This window comes from Trichoderma virens (assembly GCF_000170995.1).
Source record: "Trichoderma virens Gv29-8 chromosome Unknown TRIVIscaffold_4, whole genome shotgun sequence".
NCBI lineage: Eukaryota > Fungi > Ascomycota > Sordariomycetes > Hypocreales > Hypocreaceae > Trichoderma > Trichoderma virens.
Window position 1 is genome coordinate 711,115 of NW_014013745.1, and position 24,477 is coordinate 735,591.

The window sequence follows — 24,477 nt, forward strand, 5'->3', positions numbered from 1 at the left end:
TTCCCTATTCAGCATCCCGTTCTTAAATTTAAAGCGGCATAGGTAGTAATAATGGCAGATAGTAGAGGAAAATATGAATAGTAGCGGTAGTAGCGGTAGTAGCAGAAAGTAGCGACAGTAGCAGAAAGTAGCGACAGTAGCAGAAAGTAGCGACAGTAGCAGAAAGTAGCGACAGTAGCAGGATATAGCGAGAGTTGCAGAAAGTAGCGAGAATAGTAGACACTTCAGGAACCGTATATTTATTTGAGTAATACTGATAAAAAAAAGGCCTTTATTTTGCGTCGTTACGATATTCATAACTCTTTTGAATCGCTGTGGTGCTGGATAGCCAGCTTGGGGTGCTGAATAGCCCTTCCCTTCATAAAAGTCACTTAATACAAGCAAATCCCGATATATCTGCTATCTAATCAAATCTCACAGCCTCAACAAGCAAAGCGCATTGATTAATAACCGGGACTCTGTCCCTTGATAGATTGATAGTACTCTGCAGATTTTATTGTACAAGAAGCAGTCGCACTATTCCCCGACCTGTTCAAACAAAGTGTAGACACAAAGTAGAAATGCCTTGACTTCCCCTTTCTCCGTCCTCACCTCCCCCCTTGCCTTGGACCCGAAAGAGACAGCAAAGCAAAATAAAGCAAATAAAGCAAACATGAAAGAGATAAAATAAAATAACACCACTCGTACTCCGTACGTCCGTTTTATCCCTGTCCTTCATTCGAGTGTATCCGCGTAGTCAAGATGATTAGCATAGTCCAGTCCAGCTCCCCTCTCGCTGTCCAGATATATCGTGGTTCGTGACCAAAAAGAAAGCCCATCGGGGAATGCTGGTAAACAAAAGGGATTGAAGCGCAGGGCTGTTTGAGCCCCAGCGATTTGATTCCGCGGCACCTCGCCTCCCCCCACATCCATTTGACCATCTTTTGTTCCAAAAAAAGAAGAATAGAGAGAGAGAGAGAGAGAGAGAGAGAGCAAAAAAAAGAGAGAGTAGGATCCGCCGTCGAGATGAACTCGGTCATGTCGCAGCCCCGCTGTCATGTCGCGCCGTCCGCCCGATACCATTTTGTTTTCTAGAGTCTGCCGCGTCGTGTTCATGGCTTCTTCTAGAGTCGCCCGATCCACCCAACGTCAGTAAATATATTATATGCGTTCGCCGTAATGCGCCTGTGTTTTCGTATCCTCAGCGGGAGTGGTTTCTATCCACTATTATTACCACTGAAGCTGATGATGGCGAGCTGTTCAAGAATGGTTAGCATGGCTTGTCCACCAATCATCCTTCCCCTCTCCCCTGTTTGGTACATGTCACACTTACACGACTGTTTGCGCCGTAAGCAAGCTTCTGGCCGTCCTTGTCCCAGCACAGGCAGTGCTCGTCCTCTTCTTCAGAGTCTTGGTTGCTCTTTAGGTTCTCTAGCTCGTCTTTGGACGGCCTCCAGATGGCCCGGGGCACGGAATGGCTGTCGACCTTCCATATCAGGACGCTTCTAGGCGTGGCTCCTGCGATGAAGGCTCCGTCAGGCGTAAAGGCAAGCCGCACGACCGGCAGGTCCATTGTGAAGAAGCATTTCGGTTTGCTCTCGGGTTTTCTAGCATTCCAAATCAGAATAGCGCCGTCCTCTCCTCCAGTAGCGATTAACCGCTCGTCTTCCGGACCAGATTGATCTGGCAGCAGTGGCTGCCAGGCCATCGTTGTAATTGACCCTTGGTGGGCTGATATTGACCGACGCTGTCCCGATTCATCCCATAGCTGCACGTACATGATTAGTACCCTGGTACCAGCGCTCATACTGGTTGGGGCCAACTTACATCCAAAACACCCTTGTCACTCGAGGTGGCGACGAGCTGGGATCGTGGGTCAAACAAAACCTGGGCAAAGTGATCATCCTCCTTCGTCTCAAATTTCCGGGTCCTCTGGATTGCCGTCTCGCCCAAGCTCAGGCATTCGAAAATGCCGCCGCCGCAAATCAAAAACTCGGAGTCGCCCGTCCATGTTGCGTCCAGGCCCGTATCGAGACTATGGCCCGGGAGGGGATACCGCAAGGACTTGTTGGAGCCTATCGAGTGCACCGTCACCAGTGTATCGACCTTGTTCTCTGGGGAAATGGCGAGCAGCGCCGTATTGCTAGGATTCCACAGCAGCTTGACAATGGGCGGCTCCGACACGTCCAGGGCCTGGACAAGCTCACCGCCGGCGGACCACAGATGGATGGCGGCCCGAGCTCCTCCACAGTCACTGGCCACGGCAATGGAGGCACCGTCCGACGTCCAGGCCAGCGCCGTCACCGTCGTCGTCTTTGGAGATTCGGGATCCAGCAAGGCATGGGCGTGGGGTGACACGTGATGCTGGCTGTGGTCAGTTGCTGTGGCACGCGAAACGGTCCAAACACGGGCTAGCGCATCGGTCCCAGCAGCCGCGAGGATTGATGGGTCTTTCGGGTTCCACTCGCACTGCAGCAGAATGGGAGTGTTTTCAGAGCCAGCTGGGGAGGGCGAAGGCGCTGTTTCAGTGGCGCAGTCGTCCATGAGGCGGATGAAGGTGGTGCCGGCAAACAGCTGCTCAACCTTGTCGACTTGCGTGCCTTGCTCGGGCCCCTCCGTCCGCACAATCGGCAGAGGAACCTGCTCTCCTTCCAGCGGAGATGGATAGGCGTGGTTATCGTGCAGGCTCTGGTCGTCGTCGTGGTGGCTGTCCTGCTGGTCCACATCCATGGGGGTGCTGACGGTGGCTGCATCGGATTTGCTCTCGCAGCCGTTGCTGAGCCGTGGGCGCTTGGAAGGCGACCCATTGGGCAGAGAATTGTGATTCCGTTTTCGCGACAGCTCTGCTTCGTCGTCCTCCTCTCCCGGTGCATCCTCGTCGTCGTCCTCCATCTTTGCTGGCGGCTGCACCTCCAACGGTCCAAAGATGCCGTTGCGCAGCGCCTCGGCTTGTGCGGCCGCATCTTCTGGCATCTGCAGCCGAATTGGATGGTTAGCCAAAGGGGGGAAAAAAGGGAAGCCGGAAAAGCGACCCGCGATTGGCGCACAGGCAGCCCCCAAGCCCAATCGCGAACGGCCAAGGAAATGAAACAAACGCAACAAGCGGGCATGAGAAATCGTAGCAAAGGGCAAATGCATGGCGTACCTGACGGCGTGAGTGCTCTCGCTCGAGAGCATAGTAGATGAGGCCGCTGTTGACCACGGACACTAGAGCACGGCCCTTGACATGGCGCGCAAAATCAAAGTCCCGTTGCGGCTCCTTGACGTGCCATTCTTTCTGGAACTTGGCGGCTGTTTCTCTGTAGTCTGAAGGAGAAAAAAAAAATCACGGGTTAGAATCTAGCCTTGATCCAGTCCTACGAGAGTAGACGGGGGAGAATGCTATGCGGTTTCCACGTACTGCCTTCAAGCAAATACCTGCGCAAAAAGGGTCAGCAAAAAGCGTGAGTGGCAACGAGGCCTCTTTGGGACCGAAAAACGCCTGGGCAAACGGGAAACTGGAAGCAAGGATTGGGGCTACGGCGGACGTTCCTGGGGGGGTCGCTGGGCTGGGGGAAAAAACGAAGACAAGGCTGGCAGAGACGACGGGATTTCGAGGGCGTTGGGACGAACCTCCAGATGAGAAAGTTGACTCGGTCTGAGTCGAGAAATTCCTTGAGGACCATGGTTTCCGGGGGGTCCAGATTCCGAGGGGGAAGCGCGCCAGCGAGGTGGCGGCAGTGTCACGGCTCGTCGTCGCAGGTGAGTCTGATTGTGCAGCTATCGAGCAGCGCAGAGGCCTTGATGGGGAGCCGCCAGAGGGAAAGCCAAATGGCAGGCTGGTGGTGAGGATGAAGTGAGTGAGTGAAGATTCCACGGAAGATGAATCGAATCCACAACTCGCCCACGGTCGGCAGAGACAAGGTACCTCTGCGTGCCTCTGTCGGTACATTGGCCCTGCCATGCCGCGCATGGAGTACGCAGTACTTGCGGGCGGCGCTGCGAGTACCTGCACGCCCGCCACAGCCAGCGCCACCGCCCAGGTAGCCGCCAAGTACCGCATACTTTGCACCGGCCCTTCAGCCCACGCCAGACTAAACGGGCCTTGTTTGGAGCGCCCAGAAAGGCGAGGCGCCAAAGGAGAAACCCAGCCGGTGGACTGCGCTATAGCCGGCGCCAGACATCAATTAAAGGCTGCCAATTACAAGGTACCCAAGGTCGCGCCCAAGGCATTCCCAAACCTAATGTACAGTAATGCTGGAGAGATCTCCCCCCAATCCAATCTGCCTCCCTACTGGTGCTGGTACTGCCTGGTACTGTACGCGGACTAAGGTACCTGCCTAGTACCTAGCCTTGCCATGGGGGCGCAAATGCACACAAACGAGCATCTGCAGCATGACGCTCTCCTCGCGTCGGCACCCCATGAGCCCAGAGTGCGGATGTTGCACAGCCTGGGCGTAGCAGGGCATGGCATGGCATGGCATGGTGATGCTTCCATTGGCGGCGACATGAATTCTAGCTTTGCTCTGCGCCGTCCAAAATTCGCTGCGGCGTTCCGGCTTATTTAGCACCCAGGCAGCCCTTGAAGCCAAAACTGTCCCATCCGGCCATGGCAACGGCTTACCTAACGCATTGTCATGTTGCCAGAGTACGGAGAGGTACCGAGCCGACGCCGTGGCAGGTGTGCGACGTCCATGTACTGCTCCGTATTGGCACTACTGCATCTAGTCGGACACCAAAGTGGACTGGTCTGGCGCTAGATTGAGCATTCAAATCGCTGTGGAACGAGATAGCATGGCGGTAGGGCAACGGGAGAAACGGGGATTGGGGAGAACCCTAGGCCTTGGCCAAGCTACCAAGACTTTGACGGAACCATCTGGACAATGAACCAAGGTACCCGTCACGGGGCTTCAAGTACGAGGGAGGAATCAGAGACAAACAGGCCGAGCGGCAGCCGTGCGGTACTCGCAAGGTCCAAGTACAAAGGCTGTCAAAGAGGAACTGGTCCTTGCGGGGGACCAGTAGAATCATCCGTGTCTGACGAGTGCGTGCATTATCGGCAACGACAAGAGGTACAAGCCATTAGTGGTAGTACTATGCTGTCACGTAACCCGGCATCGACATGCGTGGCAGCGCCGCGTGCCATCTCCAAGAGGCGAATAAGGGCACCACGATGGAGAGGGAGACGAGGAAAATTACGCCCAGTTGTCAGCGTCGGTGGCGCCAACCGCTGTCCTTTCGTCAATCGCACCTCTTGCGTGCTTTCGCAGTCCCGTCGCCTCTCTGCGCGATGCTCTCCATCACCTCCATCGCCGTGTCTCACTCCCTTGTCTCCGCGAGCCAAGAAAGCTTCTCCGTATCCAGAACATGGACAGTCTCAGCAAGGGAGCCGCTCGGAAACGTTTCTATCCCGTAAAACCCGCTCCAGTAAGATTCGGCAAACCCCGTTTGGTCATGTCGTCACGGACTCGGTTAAAAAAACGATAGCCCAAACCATTCGAACGAGTCCCTGCAAAGGGGGGACCAATTCCTTTTGTAGAGTGGACGAGTACAGATTGCTGAGGGTCCCCCCAGGATTACTAAGGCGGCAGCCAAGAGAGAACGGAAGCCCCAAAAGCCTCAATTCATGCGGTGGCAAAGTGCGAAAGTCGGTTGGTCTTTTGTGCAGCAGCTCCGGACTATCCCCCATCAGCAATCGAGATTCCGATCCAGGGCCAAAAAAAGAAGGTTCGCTGCTCGTTTCCCATCAGTTCGACGTGCGCCTCGCTTCCTTTCGCTCGTTTTCGTCTGCGTCTCTCCTCCGGGCATTTCTGCCATCACGACACTCGAGCAGACCCCAGAGCGCGCCAGGGCTGCACAAACAAGCTGTGTTGCTGCAAGCTCAGGAATCTGAGACTGATTGCAGATCGGTTGGGCGCTACTCCGGAAATGGAGACAAGGTCTCGTACTCTCCAGTAGTACCTGGACATCCCGCGCCCCGCAGGCTGTCCTTGGTCGTCCAATTGTCCGTACTGGTACGTGCTCTCTCAAGAGGCCACGGGATCCCCTCGAATGGATCTGGGCGGCCAGAGGAAAGGTGCCGACTCTGCTTGTGCTCTGTGCGAGGAGGGGAGCAGCATCTCCGACCAATGCTTTGCTCAAGGCGCGAGTATCCTTTTATTCCCGACGCAAGAAGCTTCCTGGTCGTGTTTCTCTTGCTCTTCGATTACCTAACCTCCGAAAAGTGGTCCTGAATTTTAAGATTCAGTCTCACGCGCGGCGCACTGACGGCTCACCCTTGGAAGCGTTTCGAGTGTGCAATTGGCAGCCCAAAAAGCTTCCGCAGCGGCCAAGGATGCCAGCGTCCTCCGATTCTTGACCAGTCTCGTCTCCTCACAGCAACCTTCCGGACAGAATCAACGTGCTGGAGGGTGAGGTGACTTTATCGTCAGACTACGTGGCACTGGTCACAGGCGACAAAGGGGGCGGGCGGCGACGTTGTGTGTGGTCCTTCTGGGAGGTGGCGCCGCCAGCTTGCCCGTTCTCCTTCATGCCTAGGAAATGCATCTGCACAGGGGTCGAGGTGACGGCCGCGATGTGCGTGCCGGGGACAGGGGTGCAATGAGATGGCTGCCATGGCTTATTATAGCCCGGGAGACGGTGGATGAGACGAGGGGGATGACGGAGCCAAGCCCGGCCAGCGCATTAGCATTAGCATTTGGCGATGCGCTCTACATAGTATTGTACCGTATGAGTACAGACAGGGAGGAAAGGAGAGACCAGAAGCAAAGAGACAGCCCAGCTGCACCGAATTTCGCTTCGTCTGGCCGCAGAGACGTGTCGCGGCAACACAACCCAAAACGCTGCATCCACAATCCGCAGCCCCCCGAAAAAACTCCATCCAAGGGATTCCAAAGTCAGCATCTTTGGTGATTGATGGGGCCCTTAAGCTCGCCCCACCCGACACCCGCCCCAAAGGACCAGCCAGGGATTTGCAGGCGAGGTACGTACCGATTACGCGACCCAGGCTTGCCAGAACTCCTCGAGGAACAAGAATCGTGAGGCAGGCTAATAAAAGTCGCGGTTTCGGTCGTGCATGTACGTCAAATGGCACAGATGGAGCACATGCAACTCGTACTCTGCACATGAGCCTGCATTGGCCTGCCACAGGTACAACCTGCAAAGCTTGCAAGGGACACAGCCCACGAACCCACCAGCCTTCACACGGTACTGTAGAGGCACTGCGAGCGAGTGCCTTATGCTTAACCATGGTACCTTGCCTGGGCCAAAGGGTCGTCCCTTTTCAACATTTTATCCCCGAGTAATACCAAGGGCTTGTGCAGACATCCAGACGATGCAAGATCGGCTATTCCGACACAGTCTCTGGCCATCGTTCACCAGGTTCTCGTTCGGGATGGCTTCTCCGCCTGTCTCTTGTGCCCCCGTGTTCCGTGACACATGTAACGTGTACCTGTCCCTGTACCCGTACCTGTACAGAGCGGGAGCTTCGCACAAGGTCCCCCAATTGCGGGCTTTTGCACATGCGGAACCCCACATGATGGTCAACTCAGTTGCAGGCTGCCGAATCAAGCTGACGGACCCGATAGGAGGAAAGCCCGGTGGACTTGCCGAGGTTCTGCCACCATCCACGTCTGGCTGAGTCATGGCTTGGGAATGTCTTGACACAGCACATGGGCGGTGGTGAAGAAGAAAAAAAAAAAAAATGGGCAAGCAACTAGGACGAGACGACTATCTTTGCGAATTGCAGGATAGAAAACTACACAGTACACACTCTTTGCCATGGTAAAGATAAAATAGAGTTGACGCCGACCCTTTGCGAGGTCTATCAGTTCACAAGCCAAATCCATGGATCCTAGCCGTGATTTGGCATACCGTCACTCGCTTCAAGGCCGCTCCCGCGCCAGCCACAAGAACTAGGAACTGCACCTGCAGCCCTCAGTATGATGCAATATGATGAAACAAACGCCAAGTGCATGGCAGTTTTCAGATGATACGCAACTGTGACAATGCCAAATGCGAAGGAAATCAGCATCCCATCTCCCTAGTAGTTATTGCAAGAAAGGATGCCAGTATCATCAGTTGATGCCTGAGGCCAACGCTTCAGCAGCCAGTCGGTAGCTCCCGATTCAGATCCCTTTGCACACATAATCACAATGCTAGCATCCCTAGCATGGAAGCTCTCGCTTTGACCACAAGCTGCGAGAAAGAAGATCCGAGCACACGCAAAGAGGACAGCAAGCCTTGCGCCCGTCTTGCCGTGCAGCTTCGCCTTGCAAACCACCCCCGGTTCAAATGACATCTGAGAAATCCCCGCGATAAACCCCCCCATCCCGCATCCCGCATCCCGTCGCCATGCCCCCGCGAATAAACATCCCGCCAGTCACACGAGCCCTGCTCGGCACTCTGCTGTTCCAGTCTGTCCTGAGCGCCGCGATTAGATATCGCCAGTGGTCCGAGGATACGGACATCGTCATCCCATACTTGACGCTCATCCCTCAGCTGTCCATTACATACCCCTGGACCTTTCTGACGGCGTCCCTGGTGGAGGGCAACATCTTTACGTTTGGCATAGGCGCTACGACTCTGTATCATGGCGGCAGGTATCTGGAGAGGGCTTGGTCGTCGGCAGACCTGGCCAAGTTTATTGTGGTTGTTTCCCTGATCCCAAATGTCCTGACGTTTTTTACCATGGTCTTCTTCTATACCCTGACCAGGAATCCTGACTGGACGTGAGTACACACCCATATACATACTTATTGCCAGATACTTTATGCGAGATGACTGCTAACACCCAACTTTTTTTTACAAGACTTACGGTCATCGGCGGTACCATTCCCTTCCAGATCGCTTTCCTAGTTGCCTTCAGCCAGCTCATCCCCGCACATACGGTAACGCTCTTCCGTGGAGTTGTCTCTCTCCGAGTCCCGAGAATCCCAATGATCTACATCGGCATCGTCACCGTGCTCTCGTTCACACCATTGCTGTCGCGAGCCGCTCTGTGGTTGGCCAACTTCAGCTTCATCACCAGCTGGACATACCTGCGGTTTTTCAAGGTTGTCTTTCCCGACCTTGATACAGCTCAGCCATCATCGCTGCGTGGGGACGCCAGCGAAACGTTTGCCTTTGCCGAGTTCTTCCCAGGACCTATCAAGCCCTTTGTGGCTGCCGTCGCAGATCAGATATACGGTATCCTTGTGATGATTCGGCTCTGCAAGCCTTCAGGACAGCGGGGCATAGCCACACGTCATGACAGCATTTCGCAGAGGGGGGCGCCGGGAAGTGCTCGTGCCGAAGCGGAGAGGAGGAGAGCCATCGCACTGAAGGCGCTGGATCAGAGACTGAATGCAGCCACCGCTGCTGCTCGAACACAGCCGGCCCCAGCTCCGCCACCAGCTGCTGCTCAGTCGAGCGGCCCACCTGTACAGGTTCAGCCCCAAACAAGTGCTCAGACAGCGATGAAGTCTGAGCCAGGACCGATGCTTGGCGAGACCAAGTTTGAACCAGAGGAAGATGATTCATAGGAGATTCTTGAGGATGGGCCGCAGATTCGTATGATGTAATGATACAAGTGATATTGGCGGCGCCTCGTAGTTGGGGCAAGGGAACCAGGGGCGGTAACGTCACGAATCAAATGATAATAATGATGCAAGCGGGTAGCGGATTGGATCGATGGACAGTAAGTTGGCGCCTTGGTGTTGTCCTGGATCATGGGGTTAATTGTCTAGCCAGCACGTCAAGAATGAATCATGCCTTGTTTGCCGTGTCGACACAATACAGTATGCCCGTTTTAAAGTTGTACTTTTGATGAGCACCACACTCTGTACTTGTCTTGGAATAGACATGAGACATGGGCGTTTTGTGTTGGCAAGGCGCTTTGCACAGACGGCAGCAGACTCAAGCTTTGGGGGAGGAGGGAAGCAGATAGAAGAGCAGCGAATACTTGTTAATCAAATGGAAGCTGAGCGACGATCAGTCGAGCTGATTGGATTAGAGCAGGGAGGTAGCCTTGTTCGTCTCACGATGGCATGGTACGTAGCACAATATACATTGGCAGCTAAGCGGCTGCATGTGAGAAATAAGAGTCTCTCATGACACCTGGAGACACTGGTGCTTGCAAGCGTGGGTCAAAGTCAGATATCACAAACAACATGTACATGAAGACGAAAATGCAGACATGGCAGTTTGAAGCACATTGTATTGCATCGCACGGCATCATGTGGCGTGGTAGGGCCACGAGATCTGAACACGCCGGTGATTTACTGTAGAAGATTGGGAGAAACCTCTGTCTTTTTTTTCTCTCTCCTACGAGGGCAGGGATCCAGCATCCCAAGTTATATACATACAGTCGACGACCTAACACACACTCCCAGATCCTCGAGGAATATGTAAGATGGTGATAGCGCAAGATACCTAGTCGTAGAGATACACTTCCAAGAGTCGCCGGGATGTCGGCTCGCCACTCCCTATTTCACCCCCCCTAGTCCTTGTTCATGGCAGTATCGGATGGTGATTCAATCCTGCGGACTAGCAAAAGTGATTATTGACAGAATTCACAGTCCTCGAGAACAAATCGTAAACGCGCCCAACCAGAGGCAGCCAAGCGTGACTTAAAAAAAAAGCAAAAAAAGGCATGGCGTCCTTGAAACCAAAGGGGGGGGGGGGAATCCCCCGCGGCAAACCTCAGCTACCCGGAGCCTACATACTTGTACACCAAAACAGCCTGCATATACAGGCCAATGTCCTAAAGCCGGGGCTGCATGTAGGGCATGAAGTATTGTACAGTAGCACCCCCGGATGGAGTAAGGGGGTGAAATTGTGGCTTGCTTGTTACCTGTGCCTACTATATTCCAGCATCGAGGGGGGCAGTGATGGTGGTATTCTCGTCCAAGGAGGGTGTGTGTGAGTGTGTGAGTGTCCAGCTTCTTGTTCGACGATGTGGAAGGGAGGGAAGGGAGGGAAGGGGGGCAGCAGAATACAATGTTACCAAACCAAAAGCGTGCCATCGCAGCTTGTGCGACCCGGCAAAGTCGAGGTGTCGACTTGGGTCAGGCTATACTGCAGCCGCTCAAGCCAGGCAGAAGCAAATGTTTCACCCATCCTCTTTTTCGTCTCTTCTCAAGGTTGCTTGTAGAGCGTAGCCCCCCTGGGTGCCCATTTTGGGGGAGTGGAGCTGCGGCAGAGGCTATGAATGCTTGTTTGGCGTTGAGCATAGATTGCAACGCAGGCCAGGCTACCAGGAGGAGAGCTAGAGTTGCTTCTTCTCAGCTTCACCCAGCTCGAGCCGCGCACCATGGTTAAATGACAACGCCCTCCCCAACTACTATAGCAGAGACCAAGCCAAAAAATGGCTCCATGGACAGCATCAGACGGGCAGATAACAGGCAGCCAGCCTGCCCCGGAGTTCGCGGCGCCATCTAGGGTAGCAACGACGAACCGGCCAGCAGCTCGCGCGCTGTTGGTGATACTTGGCCCGCCTGCCGCTCTTCGCCTCACCTCGCGCAAGGGAGGGGGGAAGGGGGGGCGTGCGGGCTGGAATCGCCGTGACACAAAGTGTCAACCATGGTCCAATGGCGAAAACCGAAGCACTGGGCCGCTGCCGGAGTCCAAAGAGGACGTGAAGCTGCAAAGGCAGGACAACGTTGCCGCTGCGTGCATTGAATCCAGCATGGACGGAAGACGGAGCAAGCCCGAGGCTACAGGCAGGTCGCACAGGCACGACAGATGCTGCCTTGGTACCACAAGTACCACAAGTGCCACTAGAGGTACCTGGATTAGCACGAACCTCGCTGTCTGGCCGGCGGCGAAACCTGGCAAGTCGGGCGTGCGGGAATCTGGCTGGGCGGCTCGCCTTTGTTCGATGCGATGGGCGATGGGGGGGAGCGATGAAACTGGCAAGGCCATAGCTTGTCCAGCCAGCTAGTCCGGAAGAGTGCTAGGCCGGGCTGGCTGTTCTGGATGGCTCTGAGTAATACAAGCCGCCCAGGAGCAGAGCATCGCGATCGTGCGGTTACGGGGGATGTGCGGTTACTATTGGAATCTACAGTATCCTGGCAGTACTGTACTTCGTAGTGGTAGGTACCATAGGAGCAGCCCCCCCCCCCCCCCCAAAAAAAAAAGCAAGTACGCGGAAAAAGTGGTTGATTCTCGCGGCGAGCCAACGCCTTTGCTGTCGCATTAAGCCGTAGAGGGAGGGGGGAGGCCAGGAATGTGCCGCGGCCAGCTGCTTCGCATTAGCCCGCGAGATTCATCGGATGCCAGTCCAGTCCAGCCCAGGTTCCAGTCCAAGTAGAGCGAGACGAGAGAGCACTACGGAGTAGCAGTAGCAGCCATCGGGGTCACCTTGGCAACTCGGAGCCAATCTCGTGCTGGCTCTGGGCTAGCGGTCATGGCGCTGCTCGTTTCTGCTTGCCGCCCTCCTGCCGGGCCTCGGGGCTTCTGGGCCTCTGGGGTTGGAGCCCACACGCATCGCGTCCGTTGCTGAGCGAAGCAAGGGGCCGAGCTAGGAGAGCTGGGAAGAGCCCCAGATGGCCAGATCCGCCGGCGGCTGGCCGTGGCACGTCAGTGTGTTGAGCAGCTCAGGAGTGTGTGGGCTCATCCACCTATCCACTTATCCACTTGGTGGCAGAACTTCTTTTTTCCCTCTCTTTTCCAATGACATGTGGGCGGGTTGCTGAGAAAGGTGGGACCCCTTGCGAACGCGACACGGTAGGGGTGTGCGCGAGCTGAGAGGAGAGGTGAGAGGGTCCAGGCTTAGAGGGCACAGGCTTAGAGGGCACAGGCTTAGAGGGCAAAGGGAGTTGGCGTCCACAGGCCCCCCAGCGTGTGCGCAGCGTGCTGTGCGTGTACATAGCACTGTACCTGTACGAGTACGTACCGTAGGTACTTGTGCCTGCGAGTGCCTGAGCGGTACTACTCAGACCGCATCGCGAACACGCGGCTAGTGTCCGAGCATTTTCTCACCACCGACGCAATTCGTCGTCAGCGAGCATGCTCCCTACATATAACGTGTACTCGTCAGGTAAGGCACCTTTGCTCGTGCAGGCGCATGTACTTGTACCTGCTGGCGCGCACGCCGCGTGGAGCGCAGCTGCATGCTACAGCACTTAGCATCAATGCAGCAGCAAGTCATGTACCAGTACAAGACGGCACTGTTGATACTGAGGTACCTACCTTTCAGTCCCCTTTCCCGTGAAGCCATGCCATGCTATGCACCCCAATGCTCCGTGTAGCATCGCTGGCTGTCGTTTCTCCACCAAACGCGGCCAGCGCAGACATGCTGCCGGTAGTACTCGTACCAATACTACCACGACCGCCATAACCGGGCAGTGTGCATTGTGCATTGTGCAGTAGCAGCACGCAGCCTCGGCGGGTGCAGCAGTGGCGAGGCACCTAATGGATTCTTACCTATGGAATGGACACATGGATGCAAGCAGTTTGCTGTCCTAAAACAATGTTCAGGGTGGCTCGTGGGTTTGCATCAATTAGCCTACACGGCTCCTCTCCAAACGGGGGGTTGGGTTTGGCTGGGCACAGAAACACATCCCATGCGTGGCGCCTGCTTATGTAACAAAGGTTGCCTGCAGAAAAAAGGCCGAATGCAAGATACGGCTTGTAGTAATCTTGATCCTGAGGCTCCCAAAAAAGGCCGCCCAACCCTCCCGCGCCACCCTGACCTTATATTTTAGGCGCTGCAGCCCCGGTCACATGACCGCTGTTCCTTTTTTCGTAGCGCCCCTGGCCTTATCCCCGACATGGAGCAAAAAGCTAAGACCTGGGCCCCGGTGCCGCTCTTTTTTTCTCTGCTCTTCCGTTCACGTCTCTTTTGTGGGGTCCCTCGCTAGCGCCCCCTTCGAGTACTTCCTCTAAGGTACTAGCCCCGTCCGATGCTTCCAATTCTCTGCTAGCAGCCACTCTAACGTGTGCGGCACTCCGTAGCAGCCGTCATCTCTTTTGCGAGCGTTGTTATCACGGCGTCTGCTGTCTTGGGCCGGCAATGGGAAATGAGGTGCCACCTACGTGTGTCTAGTCAGAGCGCCTGATCTGGATGGAGAGCTCCGTTCTTACGAGTCCAGCTACTGACTGACAGTTGCTGTACTATGTACCAGTGCCCAACATAGAGCGGATACTATGTACCTCCATCACCGGCTCCTTTTTGCTTTTGAATTTTTCTCTTCTTCAGCCGGCAGAATGGAAGCATTTATCTTTAGCAGCACGGCCAACAGCACGGCCATTTGTCCAAACCTTGCTGCAGCTGTTCCTCTCCAAGTTCGCGTGGCTTGCAGGCATCTCGGGCTGGCTTTTGTCACCTTGGCTTCACGCCACCATCCTTTGGCGTCGTTCTAGTTTGGCTTGAGTGCCACCTGTCGACAAGTACACCATAGCATGTCAAATGAGGGAGCGCCGTTGTACCTGAGGTGTGTCACTGCCATCATCTCCATGTGCAACTTCTGGTGCCACCTTATTACCGCCATCTGCTGCAACTAGCGCCACGGTCATTTCGCCCACCAAGACTCGGGCCAGCCAGAGCGCTGCTGACAATGCATGCCCACGAGCCAACCAACGCATCATGTCTCCCCCCCGGCAAATACCGGGGGCCTAAACTACCATCGCTGCATTGATTCGTATCGAGGGCCGGTGTCGCCAATGATGAGTGAAGATCCCCGAGAGCTAGGAGAGCTCCTGCTGCCGGTCGTCTTACCCGCTGGATCAGCGCACCATGCTTGTCAACTTGTTTTGCCTCGATGCGCCCATGGGTCCCTCATAAACTGAGACCGGGACGCGGACCCTTTCCTGGCCCTGCGTTGCGATGCATCGATGCAGCGACTCTGCTTGAATGCTGTACCCGTGCAAGTAAAGGACGGAATGCCTCGAGCACTGTGACAATCAATTAATACATGGCACAGCCACTGCCCTGACAGCCTCAAACTCTGACGATATACCCGATCTCCATCTTGTCAGGCCCGCAGCAAGCGACAGCAGCAACAGACTTTGGCGAGGCATCCGCCGTTGCTACTGTACCAACAAGGAAATTGCCTGTATTCAGCCTGTAATAGTAGGTAGATGCTGCGTTGCCAAGACATGGCCACACCAGCCTGTGCGCCGCAAATCGACAGCCTCGCCGTCAGATAAGACTGATCTCATTTTTGCTGCTTCCTATGCATCCTCTCAGGTGATGAGCGTCTCCGTACAGGGACGTCAGCGCGCGCTCGCCATGGTTCCTCTCAGCCGCCTGGGCCTAGCCCCTCGCCTATGTACTTGGCCGTAGCACGGAGTAGTACCTAGTGCTTTATGCATACGAGTATACATGACCTGCAATGGCCAGCCACGGCAACTGCGTCAACTCGGGAGCCCAGGCTCTCAAGTCTCCGTACCCCCCAGCTTTTTGCCCTTCGCAGCTCAGAGTGTGTGTGGGCTTGCTGGCAGTGGTAGCCTCGGGCACTACAACGGTACGTACCTGAGGGCCAGCTGCTAAGGTACCTGGGTACTTCGTACTGGCACACCATCTCTCGCAGAACCCTGCCCACACCCCCACTTTACCTACTCGGCAAGGAAGAGCCAAAGCCGCCAAGCAGCCAAAGGCCCCACTTGGCCAGGGTAGCCCCGCTCCAGTAAACGCCACGCCCCCGTACCTGTAGTCCGTCCTTTCCCTCCCATTTTCATCATTTTCATGGGTAAGGTAAGTTTGTCGGTTCAGCAGCGCAGGTCCGTCCTCCACAAGACCAGCCTTTTCTCTCCCCATTACCCGTTCTCTTTTTCTCCCCTCCATCACATCTCGCAGCCATAGCCAGCAGCGTCGGGGGCTCGTGGACCTTGACGTGCCTCCACGATCCCAACTATTCAACTATCCTTCTGTATAGAATTTCAGCCTCGTCGGCCTTTGGTTTCGCTTGCCTTTCTACTACTTTGCCTATCCTTTTATTCTTTTCTTCTTCTGTCGGGCCGAGCGTCGTTGTCGGCATAAGTTAAGTGTCTGTTCTGCGCGGGTGCTTTTTCAACGGTGCCTGCATCCGAGCCATTGGGTCGTTCCCACAACCATCGCCCTTCAATCGACACGGCCATCGCCAGCTCGGAGATTTTCGCGCCGTCGCGTCGAGATTCATCTGCCCAGGCCCGCGCTACTCACCCTACACCGCCAGCCTTGTCGCGATAATCCGCTGCCGAGTGCGTCGCGATGGCGAACCACCACCCATCGCCCACGATGATGCAGATGCAGCATCAAGCGCCCCCTCCCGTGGCACCGCCTCAGAATGTCCAGCCGAACCACTTCAACCCTTCGCACCAGATTGCGGCCATGAACGAGGCTGTCTGGTTGCAGATTGGTATGGAACCCCCCCTTTGCTTGCCAGCTCGTTTAGGCCGGGCTTTTGGATTGACAATCTGAATAGGAAGCTTTTCTGAATTGCTGCGCGTGCCTGACGAGGCCATGCATGCCTATGAGCGCGCTCTGCAGGCCAATCCGAACTCCACAGCCGCAATGAACGCGATTGGTATGCTTCTCAAGGGCCGCGAGGCCTTCGACAAGGCTCTCGAGTTCTTCCGAGCCATCGTCCAGCTCGACCAGAACAATGGTGAAGCTTGGGGAAATCTTGGTATACCACGCCGCCGCCGTACTGATTCTTTAGATTAATGCTCATTGAATGCTCAACAGGCCACTGCTACTTGATGACCGAGAATTTACAAAAGGCATACGACGCTTACCAGCAGGCGCTCGTCAACCTTAGAGATCCCAAGGTATGTGGATTACGCACTTGACAGCTTGGCCTTTGCTTGCGCATCTGAGTAACCCTTGGCATATATAGGATCCCATGCTGTGGTATGGCATTGGCATCTTGTACGATCGCTACGGTAGCTATGACTACGCTGAGGAGGCATTCTCTCAGGTCATGACTATCCAACCCGACTTCGAAAAGGCCAACGAAATCTACTTCCGACTGGGCATAATATACAAGCAACAGTCGAAATTCAACCAGAGCTTGGATGTAAGGCAACACCTTTACTCGGCAACGCATTATCCGTCTTTACTAACAGCCTTTTCAGTGCTTCAAATACATTGTCAATTCTCCTCCCGGGCCTCTTACCCAAGAAGACATCTGGTTCCAGATCGGACATGTTCACGAGCAACAGAAAGATGTAGGCTTCTAAATTTTCGTCATGGCCGTGTGATATGCTAACCTCGTTTCACAGTTTGACGGCGCCAAATCCGCCTACCAGCGCGTACTGGATCAGTCGCCCAACCACGCCAAAGTTCTACAGCAGTTGGGCTGGCTCTACCACCAACAGAGTCCAGCATATGATTCCCAGGAACGGGGTATTCAGTACCTGGAGAAGTCTGTTGCGGCAGACAACCAGGATGCGCAAAGCTGGTATCTCTTGGGCCGTTGCTACATGTCGCAGCAAAAGTATCCCAAAGCATACGAGGCCTACCAACAGGCCGTGTACCGCGATGGAAAGAATCCCACCTTCTGGTGCTCGATAGGCGTGCTGTACTATCAAATCAATCAATATAGAGATGCGCTTGATGCGTACTCACGCGCTATTCGCCTCAACCCATACATTTCTGAGGTTTGGTATGACCTTGGCACTCTTGTAAGTTCCGTCGCTGTCTTCTGTTTTATACACACTCTCCTTAAATGGCCAATTACTGACTCTGCGAACAGTACGAGTCTTGCAACAACCAGATTGCCGACGCACTGGACGCCTATCAAAGGGCCGCAGAATTGGATCCGGGTAATCCACACATTAAAGCTCGCCTTCAGCTTCTTCGCTCCGGCGGCACAAATGGCGGACCGCCACCTGCTGCTCCTCAGCCTGCCGATATGCATCCCTCAACGTACCAGACGGGTCCCACAGGCCCCCCTCAATGGGGAGGATCTGCACAGCAGCAATCCGCTGGCCCTCCTGCTGCCACTCAGGCGGCCGGTGAGAGCTGGGCTGGCAGGCTGTCTAACGTTAACCCGCCTCCCCAGCCGCCCAATCCTTACGAGAGCAGGGGCGGCGAGCCTTTCCGTGGTCCAGCACCACCTCTTCGACAGCCCAGCCCTCCTCCGCAAGAGCAGCCGGCTCGTCAGCCATATCCCGAGCTTAATAGGCCTGGTCCGTCGCGTCGTGGCCCGTCACCACCGCCCCAGAGTCACCAATATGCCCAGCCTCTTCCTCCGCCACCACCCCAGTCTCAACCTCCGGCTCCCGCGCCGGCTGAGCGACGTGTTGTCAATCCTAACTGGGGTGGCTCGACGCCATCGGCCTCGGCTCCGCCTCCCAATAACCCAAACAATGCTAACAACCCACCTCCGAATGGAATGACTCCGTTCCGGCCGGCCAGCAGCCCTCGCACTGCCGACGGCCGCCCTCCAATTCATGACAACCGCATGCCATCTCCCAAGTCGGCTTATCCCCAACACCCGGCTCCTCCACCACCGCACTACCCTCATCATCCAGAGATGCCACCTCAGAGTGCTCCTGAAAACAACGCACAGCCGCCGCCTCCCCCCCCTGCGGCGATTTCTGAGCCTCCTGCCCAGCGTATGGAAGATCGGCCTTCGTCTGTAGGACCTAAGAGACATCGCGAGTGGGAGGAGGAGTCTGTGGCTAAGAAGCCGGCTAACGAGGAGACTCGTGCACGACTGGGAGATCTGGCACACCGCAGACCCTCTCCAACACCTCCCCGCGACGCATATCGTCGCAATTCGTCTGAGGCTCGCCGTACAGAAGAACAACGTCGCCCCGAAGAGCCCAGGAGGTCCGATGAACCACGTCACAAGACGGAGAACTATCACCCGTCCGAGGCTGCTCATCACACGCAAAGCCACAGTGTGAGCTCAAACCACCTGCCGCCGATGCAGCCGGGAGCAGGTCCCATGACTGGCGTCGTCCACGAAAAGCCCCAGCCCCCTGTTGTTCCCAAGGAAGAGCCCCGTGCCGAACAGGCGCCCCCAGCTCGCCCAGCTCCCCCGCCTGCTTCTGAACCCGAGCGTGCTGCTAGAAAAATGGACGTGGATGAGGATTATGATGACAGCGGAGAGGACGAGAAGAAGGCAGTGGTCCTCACTAATGGCTCTGGGCCCCCTGCAGCATCAAGTGACTTGAAGGCTCCGGCCTCTTCTACCAGCAGCGTCAATGTTGCTTCTGGCCCTGTGCCCAAAACCGAATGAGAGGTGCCCATCTATACGTATACCAAGAGAGGATGGGGTTTATGAGTCAGGTTTTTTACGTGGCGATTTATTTGGGTGTCCCTTTCCCCCTTCTTTTCTTTATTATATATCATACTTTTCATCCCAGTATTACTACTTAGTTTTCTTATGTTACGGGACGATTTGACGGACGGCAATGGGGGACAAATCATTGGTTTTGGCTAAAACAAACTGTCGCCAGGGAGCGTTTACCGTACCATAGGTGTAGTCCATTTTAAATCTCAATGACTTTTGACCAATTCTCAGCAAACTTTTGATGTACCTGTATTTGCCTCCCAACTTCTCCTTTCTGCTCTCGATATCTTTCAGAATTCTAAGTTACCTAGTAGGTAGTACTGAAAATATGGAGTCACGTGAGCGATCGCCTTTGGGCTTGTGCCTAGCTTTTGGTGGTGGCTGATTGGCTGAAACGACCCATCATCCTTAAACGGCTAGCGCGGAAATTTGGACCTCCCATCAGGTCTCGCTTAAAATTTCGCCCACAAATTATTTCCTGAAAGCCCTTTTCTCTTTTCTGCTCTGCGCAGGCTTCGTCAATTTTTCATACTAAACTCATCACCACACAACCGGCCCAAAATGAGTGTATGTGAACATACTGAAAAGAAACTCTAGATATCCCTCGACGATGCTAACATTATAATAGCACCGCAAGTACGAGGCTCCCCGTCACGGCTCCTTGGCTTATCTGCCTCGGAAGCGCGCTGCCCGCCACCGCGGAAAGGTCAAGTCGTAAGTGTTGAGAAAAAAAAAAAATCTTTTTGAGATGCCTTCAATTTGAGGATATCTGAGGAACAGTGCTAATCAATTGGAGCTGGCAGCTTCCCCAAGGATGACCCCAAGAAGCCCGTCCACCTGACCGCCGCCATGGGCTACAAGGCCGGTATGACCACGATCGTTCGTGACCTCGACCGACCCGGCGCGAAGGCGAACAAGAAGGAAGTTGTGGAGGCTGTTTCGATCATTGATACCCCCCCTGTACGAACAATGCAGCCCGCTTGGCTATGTGCCTATGGCTAACATCTAATTTAGATGATCGTTGTTGGTCTTGTGGGCTACATCGAGACTCCCCGTGGTCTGCGCTCCCTCACCACCGTGTGGGCTGAGCACTTGAGCGACGAAGTTAAGCGACGATTCTACAAGAACTGGTACAAGAGCAAGAAGAAGGCTTTCACCAAGTACGCCAAGAAGCACTCCGACAACAGCGGTGCCTCCATCAACCGCGAGCTCGAGCGCATCAAGAAGTACTGCACTGTCGTCCGTATCCTGGCTCACACCCAGATCCGCAAGACCCCCCTCAAGCAGAAGAAGGCCCACCTTATGGAGATCCAGGTCAACGGTGGCTCCGTTGCCGAGAAGGTCGACTTCGGCAAGGACCTCTTCGAGAAGCCCGTCTCCATCGACAGCATCTTCGAGCAGGATGAGGTCATTGACGTTATCGCCGTCACCAAGGGTCACGGATTCAGCGGTGTTACCGCCCGTTGGGGTACCAAGAAGCTCCCCCGTAAGACTCACAAGGGTCTCCGAAAGGTTGCTTGTATCGGTGCTTGGCATCCTTCCCACGTCCAGTGGACTGTTGCCCGTGCCGGTCAGGAGGGTTACCACCACCGTACCTCTGTCAACCACAAGGTTTACAGAATCGGCAAGGGTGATGCTGACGACAACGCCTCCACTGACATTGATGTCACCAAGAAGAAGATCACTCCGTATGTTTCTCCCCCCTTTGTGACCGTTTACCAGTGTATAAATGCTAACATTGTTTTTGCAGTCTCGGTGGCTTTGTCCGCTATGGTGAGATCAACAACGACTTCGTCATGGTCAAGGGCTCTATCCCTGGTACCAAGAAGCGTGTTGTGACTCTCCGTAAGTCCATGTGGACTCACACCTCAAGAAAGGCTCTGGAGAAGATCAACCTCAAGTGGATCGACACCTCATCCGAGTTCGGTCACGGTGCTTTCCAGACCCCTGCGGAGAAGAAGCAGTACCAGGGTACCCTCAAGAAGGATCTGGCTTCCGCATAAAAAGCTTATTTCCTTTTTGCTCGTCGGTCATTGCATTGGTGTCGGATTTGGTTTGCCTTGCTTTTTGGGCTGGGTTTGGGGCTTCATAATGGGATGAGCACGAAAAAAGATGAATTTCAGCTAGAGATCTGAAAAATTCGAAATGAGATTTCCTGTTATGATCATGGAAATCCCACGCATGTGCATGCCAAGTAGCGACGCCAATAGACAAGAAACTGACCATTTATACACAAGTTTTGATGTGAATCCACTGTAGAAGCACGGAGCTTGGTACTTGTTCGTGCAATTGCACGATTATAATTGTAAACAGTGGAAGAAAACAAAAACAACTGCCATTGAAGCTTCCATCCACAATTCTGAGGTGACTACCTGTATCTTGAGTGATGTGATTGTTGCAGTGTTTTAGTGGTTTAGTGATTCGTCTGCGTTGACGTCACCCCACCACAAAAGCTGACGGGACCTCCAGCTTTGATTGCACAAAGAATCATCATTACTTGCGTAACGTTTTTCATCACTCTCACTCATGCCACCCAGTCAACAAAGCCTCTTTGCTGCGTTTTCTTTCCCATCTAGAAGAGCCCTGCATACCAACAAGCGAATAGCATACCACGTTCCCCAGCGCTCACAAGCTATCCGTCTCCAGCGCCCAGCCCAAGACAGCTCGAGCATCCCCGCGTCGAGTTTCCGCAGCTTCACACAGCGTCGCACCCTATCGAACACCGCGTCCCGAAAAATGGCGAGCGACGAGGATTACATGGCCTTCCTCAACAAGGCGAACCAGGATGCGGATGAGGGGAGGGCAGCGGCGCAAAGCTCGCGGGGAGCGGGGGCGCAGCGGGAGTTTAAGACGGCGGATGAGGGCAGCGAGCTTCCCAAGAGCATTGCTGAGGTTTGCCGAGATGCATTTTACGTGAGTGAGGCGGACGAGCCGTTTAAGGGGGTGTCGTTGAAGTGGAAGGGCGAGGGAGGGTTGCCGGATGAAGGTCAGTTTTTGTTTGTCCATGCTTTGTGAACTTGGTTTCAAGACGACCTCTTGAGGGGGTTATTGTGACAGATGCGGTTGAAAGAGAAAGCTTCCAGAAGTGCTAATTAAAGTCTATTGTTACAGTTGAATTCGCAAAGCTGATCAACCACTGGGACGCCGAGAATGCGCAAATCGACATCATGGATCCTATCGAGTGGGATTCGCAGGGAGAATACGGCAATATCATTGATGCCGTGAGAGAGGCGACGCGAGGAAACGATGTGAGAGTCTACAGGGTTGCGAGGGATCTAACGAGGGCTGAGTACTGGGTTATTTCACGGGATGATGAGGGTGGTAGGATTGTTGGAGTGAAGGCGCTGGGAATTGAGTCGTGAGAGACGGGATTGGGATATCATATTGAAGAATAATGCATTTATATTTATGCGTTCTTGTGTCTTTACATATGCTATTTATTGGAACCTAAGCTGTGGCAGCTACTCGTCTTACTATCGTGCAGCTCATAACTTGAAGTTGGTTTTGGCTCATTCAGTGCTGGGGGCATATAGATGATATCTCAGGCTGTTTGTCTATTGAACCTGTTGAATTCTTTTGAGACGGGATAGTTTTAATAGTGGTTAATAGTGGTTAGCCAGGTCAGTCCAACATCAGCTACAGCATCCCGCGTCTCAAATCTAAAGCTACCTCAGCAGGTAGTGAAAATAGTATATGTTAAAGGAATAAAGACGTAACCATCTTTACAAGTGCAGCTGACTGCATACCTGGTATGTCGCCTTCACTGCCAACTGCCCTTTGTGATACGAGCGGATGGTTTGTGTGCCATTGATCAAAATGGGCGTTCAGGAGGCAATTTATCTCTAGCCTCACTCATTGGCCGCCTGTTGACGATCTCTTACTTAGTCGGGGAGCTTCCCCCCTCGTGCCGACCTAGATATAAAAAGCCACCGATGGATACTAACCATTAAGACGCACACATATAATTTAGCTCCAGTGGTGACGCGAACAAACATGCAGACATGCGGATATGCTTACAGCTGGTGTCTGGAGAATGACGTTTGGCAGATGCTGCAATCAGCATTGCGATGCGGTTTTGAAAAAGTCGATACACGTGTCTGCCCCACCCTTCTATTTGTGTGTGCACTTACCTGGTAGTAAAGCTCACATCGCCTCTTGTTCCCAGCCTTATTGTCAATCATACACAAACAACCTTTCTTTATACATTTTTAATGACCCCTTTCCTTATTATCGCCAATTCCGAAATACATAGCAATACACAATCCACAAGCGTTCAAATGACAAAGAGAGTCCGATCTGATCGCCGGCCGTATGATATCCGGCCCGTGTCGCTTATACGACCCGGCCAAGCCAAGAGCCAAGATGCTCTGGATAATCTCTCTCGGTATGAAGAAGTCAGTCGTCAATTTGCACAAGAGTTCCCGCAACTTGCTCGGAGCCTTGAGCAGCACCACTGGATACCATGTTTTCTCTCACCGAATACAGGACGACAAGAAAACAGCACGACTGCTCTAGCGGATGATGCAACAGCTGCGGATTCCTCAGCCTGTCCCATTCGTGGGATGGTTGATGATTCCGAGTTTGCGACTTCAGCAGGTTACGATATTTCGATGCACAGTGACGAAGACTACTGCGTTGGCGCACTGCCTCTTGCGATGATCACAGCGACATCCTCTCCGTTCGAGCGGTTGGGCAACGCAGACTCTTTCACCCCTCCTGATTCTGAGGTCGATTCCGACCCGTCATATGATCCCGAAACATTAACTTCGCAGCTTCTCTGGCACAATCAAGTCAAAGAATCGAGATACAACTGCGCACAACAGGGCAAGAATGGAAGGAAGATGGAGAAGCAGTCCCTCGTCACCCCGCCGGTCGAGCAGAGAGATTCTAATGATTTTGACAACAAAGCTCTAGCTGAAGCTTCTTGTGTAGATAGAGATAAGATGAATCAAATTATAATGGATTTGAATCAGCTGGGGACTCGGTTGCACCAGGATGCGAGGCGGCAGCTGGATGTTATCAATGGTGATGCGTGTTTGTGAAGGCCAAGCGCATTTGCTTGTCTTGACACTGGTGCAAGGCCAGGCTGGGTTCATATACGGATATATCAAGCGGGATTGGAATGATCATCGACGATCTATACTAAATACCAAGTGCACAGAAATTTATCTGTCAAAAGGAAGGAAATCGCGCAGTCGCTGAAAAAGAAAGGCGCATTAGATATCATACCTAGTAGCTATCGTCAAAGCAGGGTTGTTAAACGACTTCCCATTGAGGACGTCGGTAAGCCTTATCACCACGTACTAAGGTACTA

The 24,477-nt window shown here is 54.0% G+C and overlaps 8 protein-coding genes across 8 annotated transcripts; 6 read left to right on the top strand and 2 right to left on the bottom strand.

The window, feature by feature from the left end:
• Positions 1-475: 475 nt before the first annotated feature.
• TRIVIDRAFT_215589 (uncharacterized protein) lies at positions 476-1,382 on the bottom strand (the record flags this gene model as incomplete). The annotated part of the gene is made up of 2 exons (XM_014103158.1): positions 476-1,235; positions 1,313-1,382. The coding sequence occupies one exon, from the start codon at positions 1,093-1,095 to the stop codon at positions 715-717; it is 381 nt and encodes a 126-aa protein (XP_013958633.1).
• On the bottom strand, positions 476-3,644 carry TRIVIDRAFT_212206 (uncharacterized protein; the record flags this gene model as incomplete). Its single annotated transcript, XM_014103159.1, has 6 exons — positions 476-1,235; positions 1,313-1,747; positions 1,807-2,665; positions 2,696-2,952; positions 3,125-3,285; positions 3,566-3,644. 6 exons carry the CDS (start codon positions 3,642-3,644, stop codon positions 1,197-1,199), a joined length of 1,830 nt encoding a protein of 609 aa, XP_013958634.1.
• Positions 3,645-6,487: 2,843 nt separating this feature from the next.
• Positions 6,488-7,597, top strand: TRIVIDRAFT_61218 (uncharacterized protein; the record flags this gene model as incomplete). Its single annotated transcript, XM_014103160.1, has 3 exons — positions 6,488-6,534; positions 6,698-6,940; positions 7,108-7,597. 3 exons carry the CDS (start codon positions 6,488-6,490, stop codon positions 7,595-7,597), a joined length of 780 nt encoding a protein of 259 aa, XP_013958635.1.
• Positions 7,598-8,139: 542 nt separating this feature from the next.
• On the top strand, positions 8,140-10,057 carry TRIVIDRAFT_84455 (uncharacterized protein; the record flags this gene model as incomplete). Its single annotated transcript, XM_014103161.1, has 2 exons — positions 8,140-8,687; positions 8,768-10,057. 2 exons carry the CDS (start codon positions 8,311-8,313, stop codon positions 9,477-9,479), a joined length of 1,089 nt encoding a protein of 362 aa, XP_013958636.1.
• A 6,072-nt stretch (positions 10,058-16,129) lies between these two features.
• On the top strand, positions 16,130-19,385 carry TRIVIDRAFT_208488 (uncharacterized protein; the record flags this gene model as incomplete). Its single annotated transcript, XM_014103162.1, has 7 exons — positions 16,130-16,277; positions 16,344-16,547; positions 16,607-16,689; positions 16,758-16,937; positions 16,996-17,088; positions 17,143-17,544; positions 17,616-19,385. 7 exons carry the CDS (start codon positions 16,130-16,132, stop codon positions 19,107-19,109), a joined length of 2,604 nt encoding a protein of 867 aa, XP_013958637.1.
• Positions 19,386-19,681: 296 nt separating this feature from the next.
• Positions 19,682-21,397, top strand: TRIVIDRAFT_79029 (uncharacterized protein; the record flags this gene model as incomplete). The annotated part of the gene is made up of 5 exons (XM_014103163.1): positions 19,682-19,730; positions 19,792-19,877; positions 19,967-20,123; positions 20,178-20,851; positions 20,914-21,397. 5 exons carry the CDS (start codon positions 19,725-19,727, stop codon positions 21,164-21,166), a joined length of 1,176 nt encoding a protein of 391 aa, XP_013958638.1.
• Positions 21,398-21,833: 436 nt separating this feature from the next.
• TRIVIDRAFT_8643 (uncharacterized protein) lies at positions 21,834-22,525 on the top strand (the record flags this gene model as incomplete). The annotated part of the gene is made up of 2 exons (XM_014102911.2): positions 21,834-22,149; positions 22,275-22,525. Coding segments are annotated over 2 exons (567 nt in total), but the record flags the coding sequence as incomplete, so codon positions are not given.
• A 631-nt stretch (positions 22,526-23,156) lies between these two features.
• TRIVIDRAFT_61223 (uncharacterized protein) lies at positions 23,157-24,205 on the top strand (the record flags this gene model as incomplete). The annotated part of the gene is made up of 2 exons (XM_014103164.1): positions 23,157-23,246; positions 23,306-24,205. The coding sequence occupies 2 exons, from the start codon at positions 23,157-23,159 to the stop codon at positions 24,203-24,205; spliced, it is 990 nt and encodes a 329-aa protein (XP_013958639.1).
• Positions 24,206-24,477: the final 272 nt, after the last annotated feature.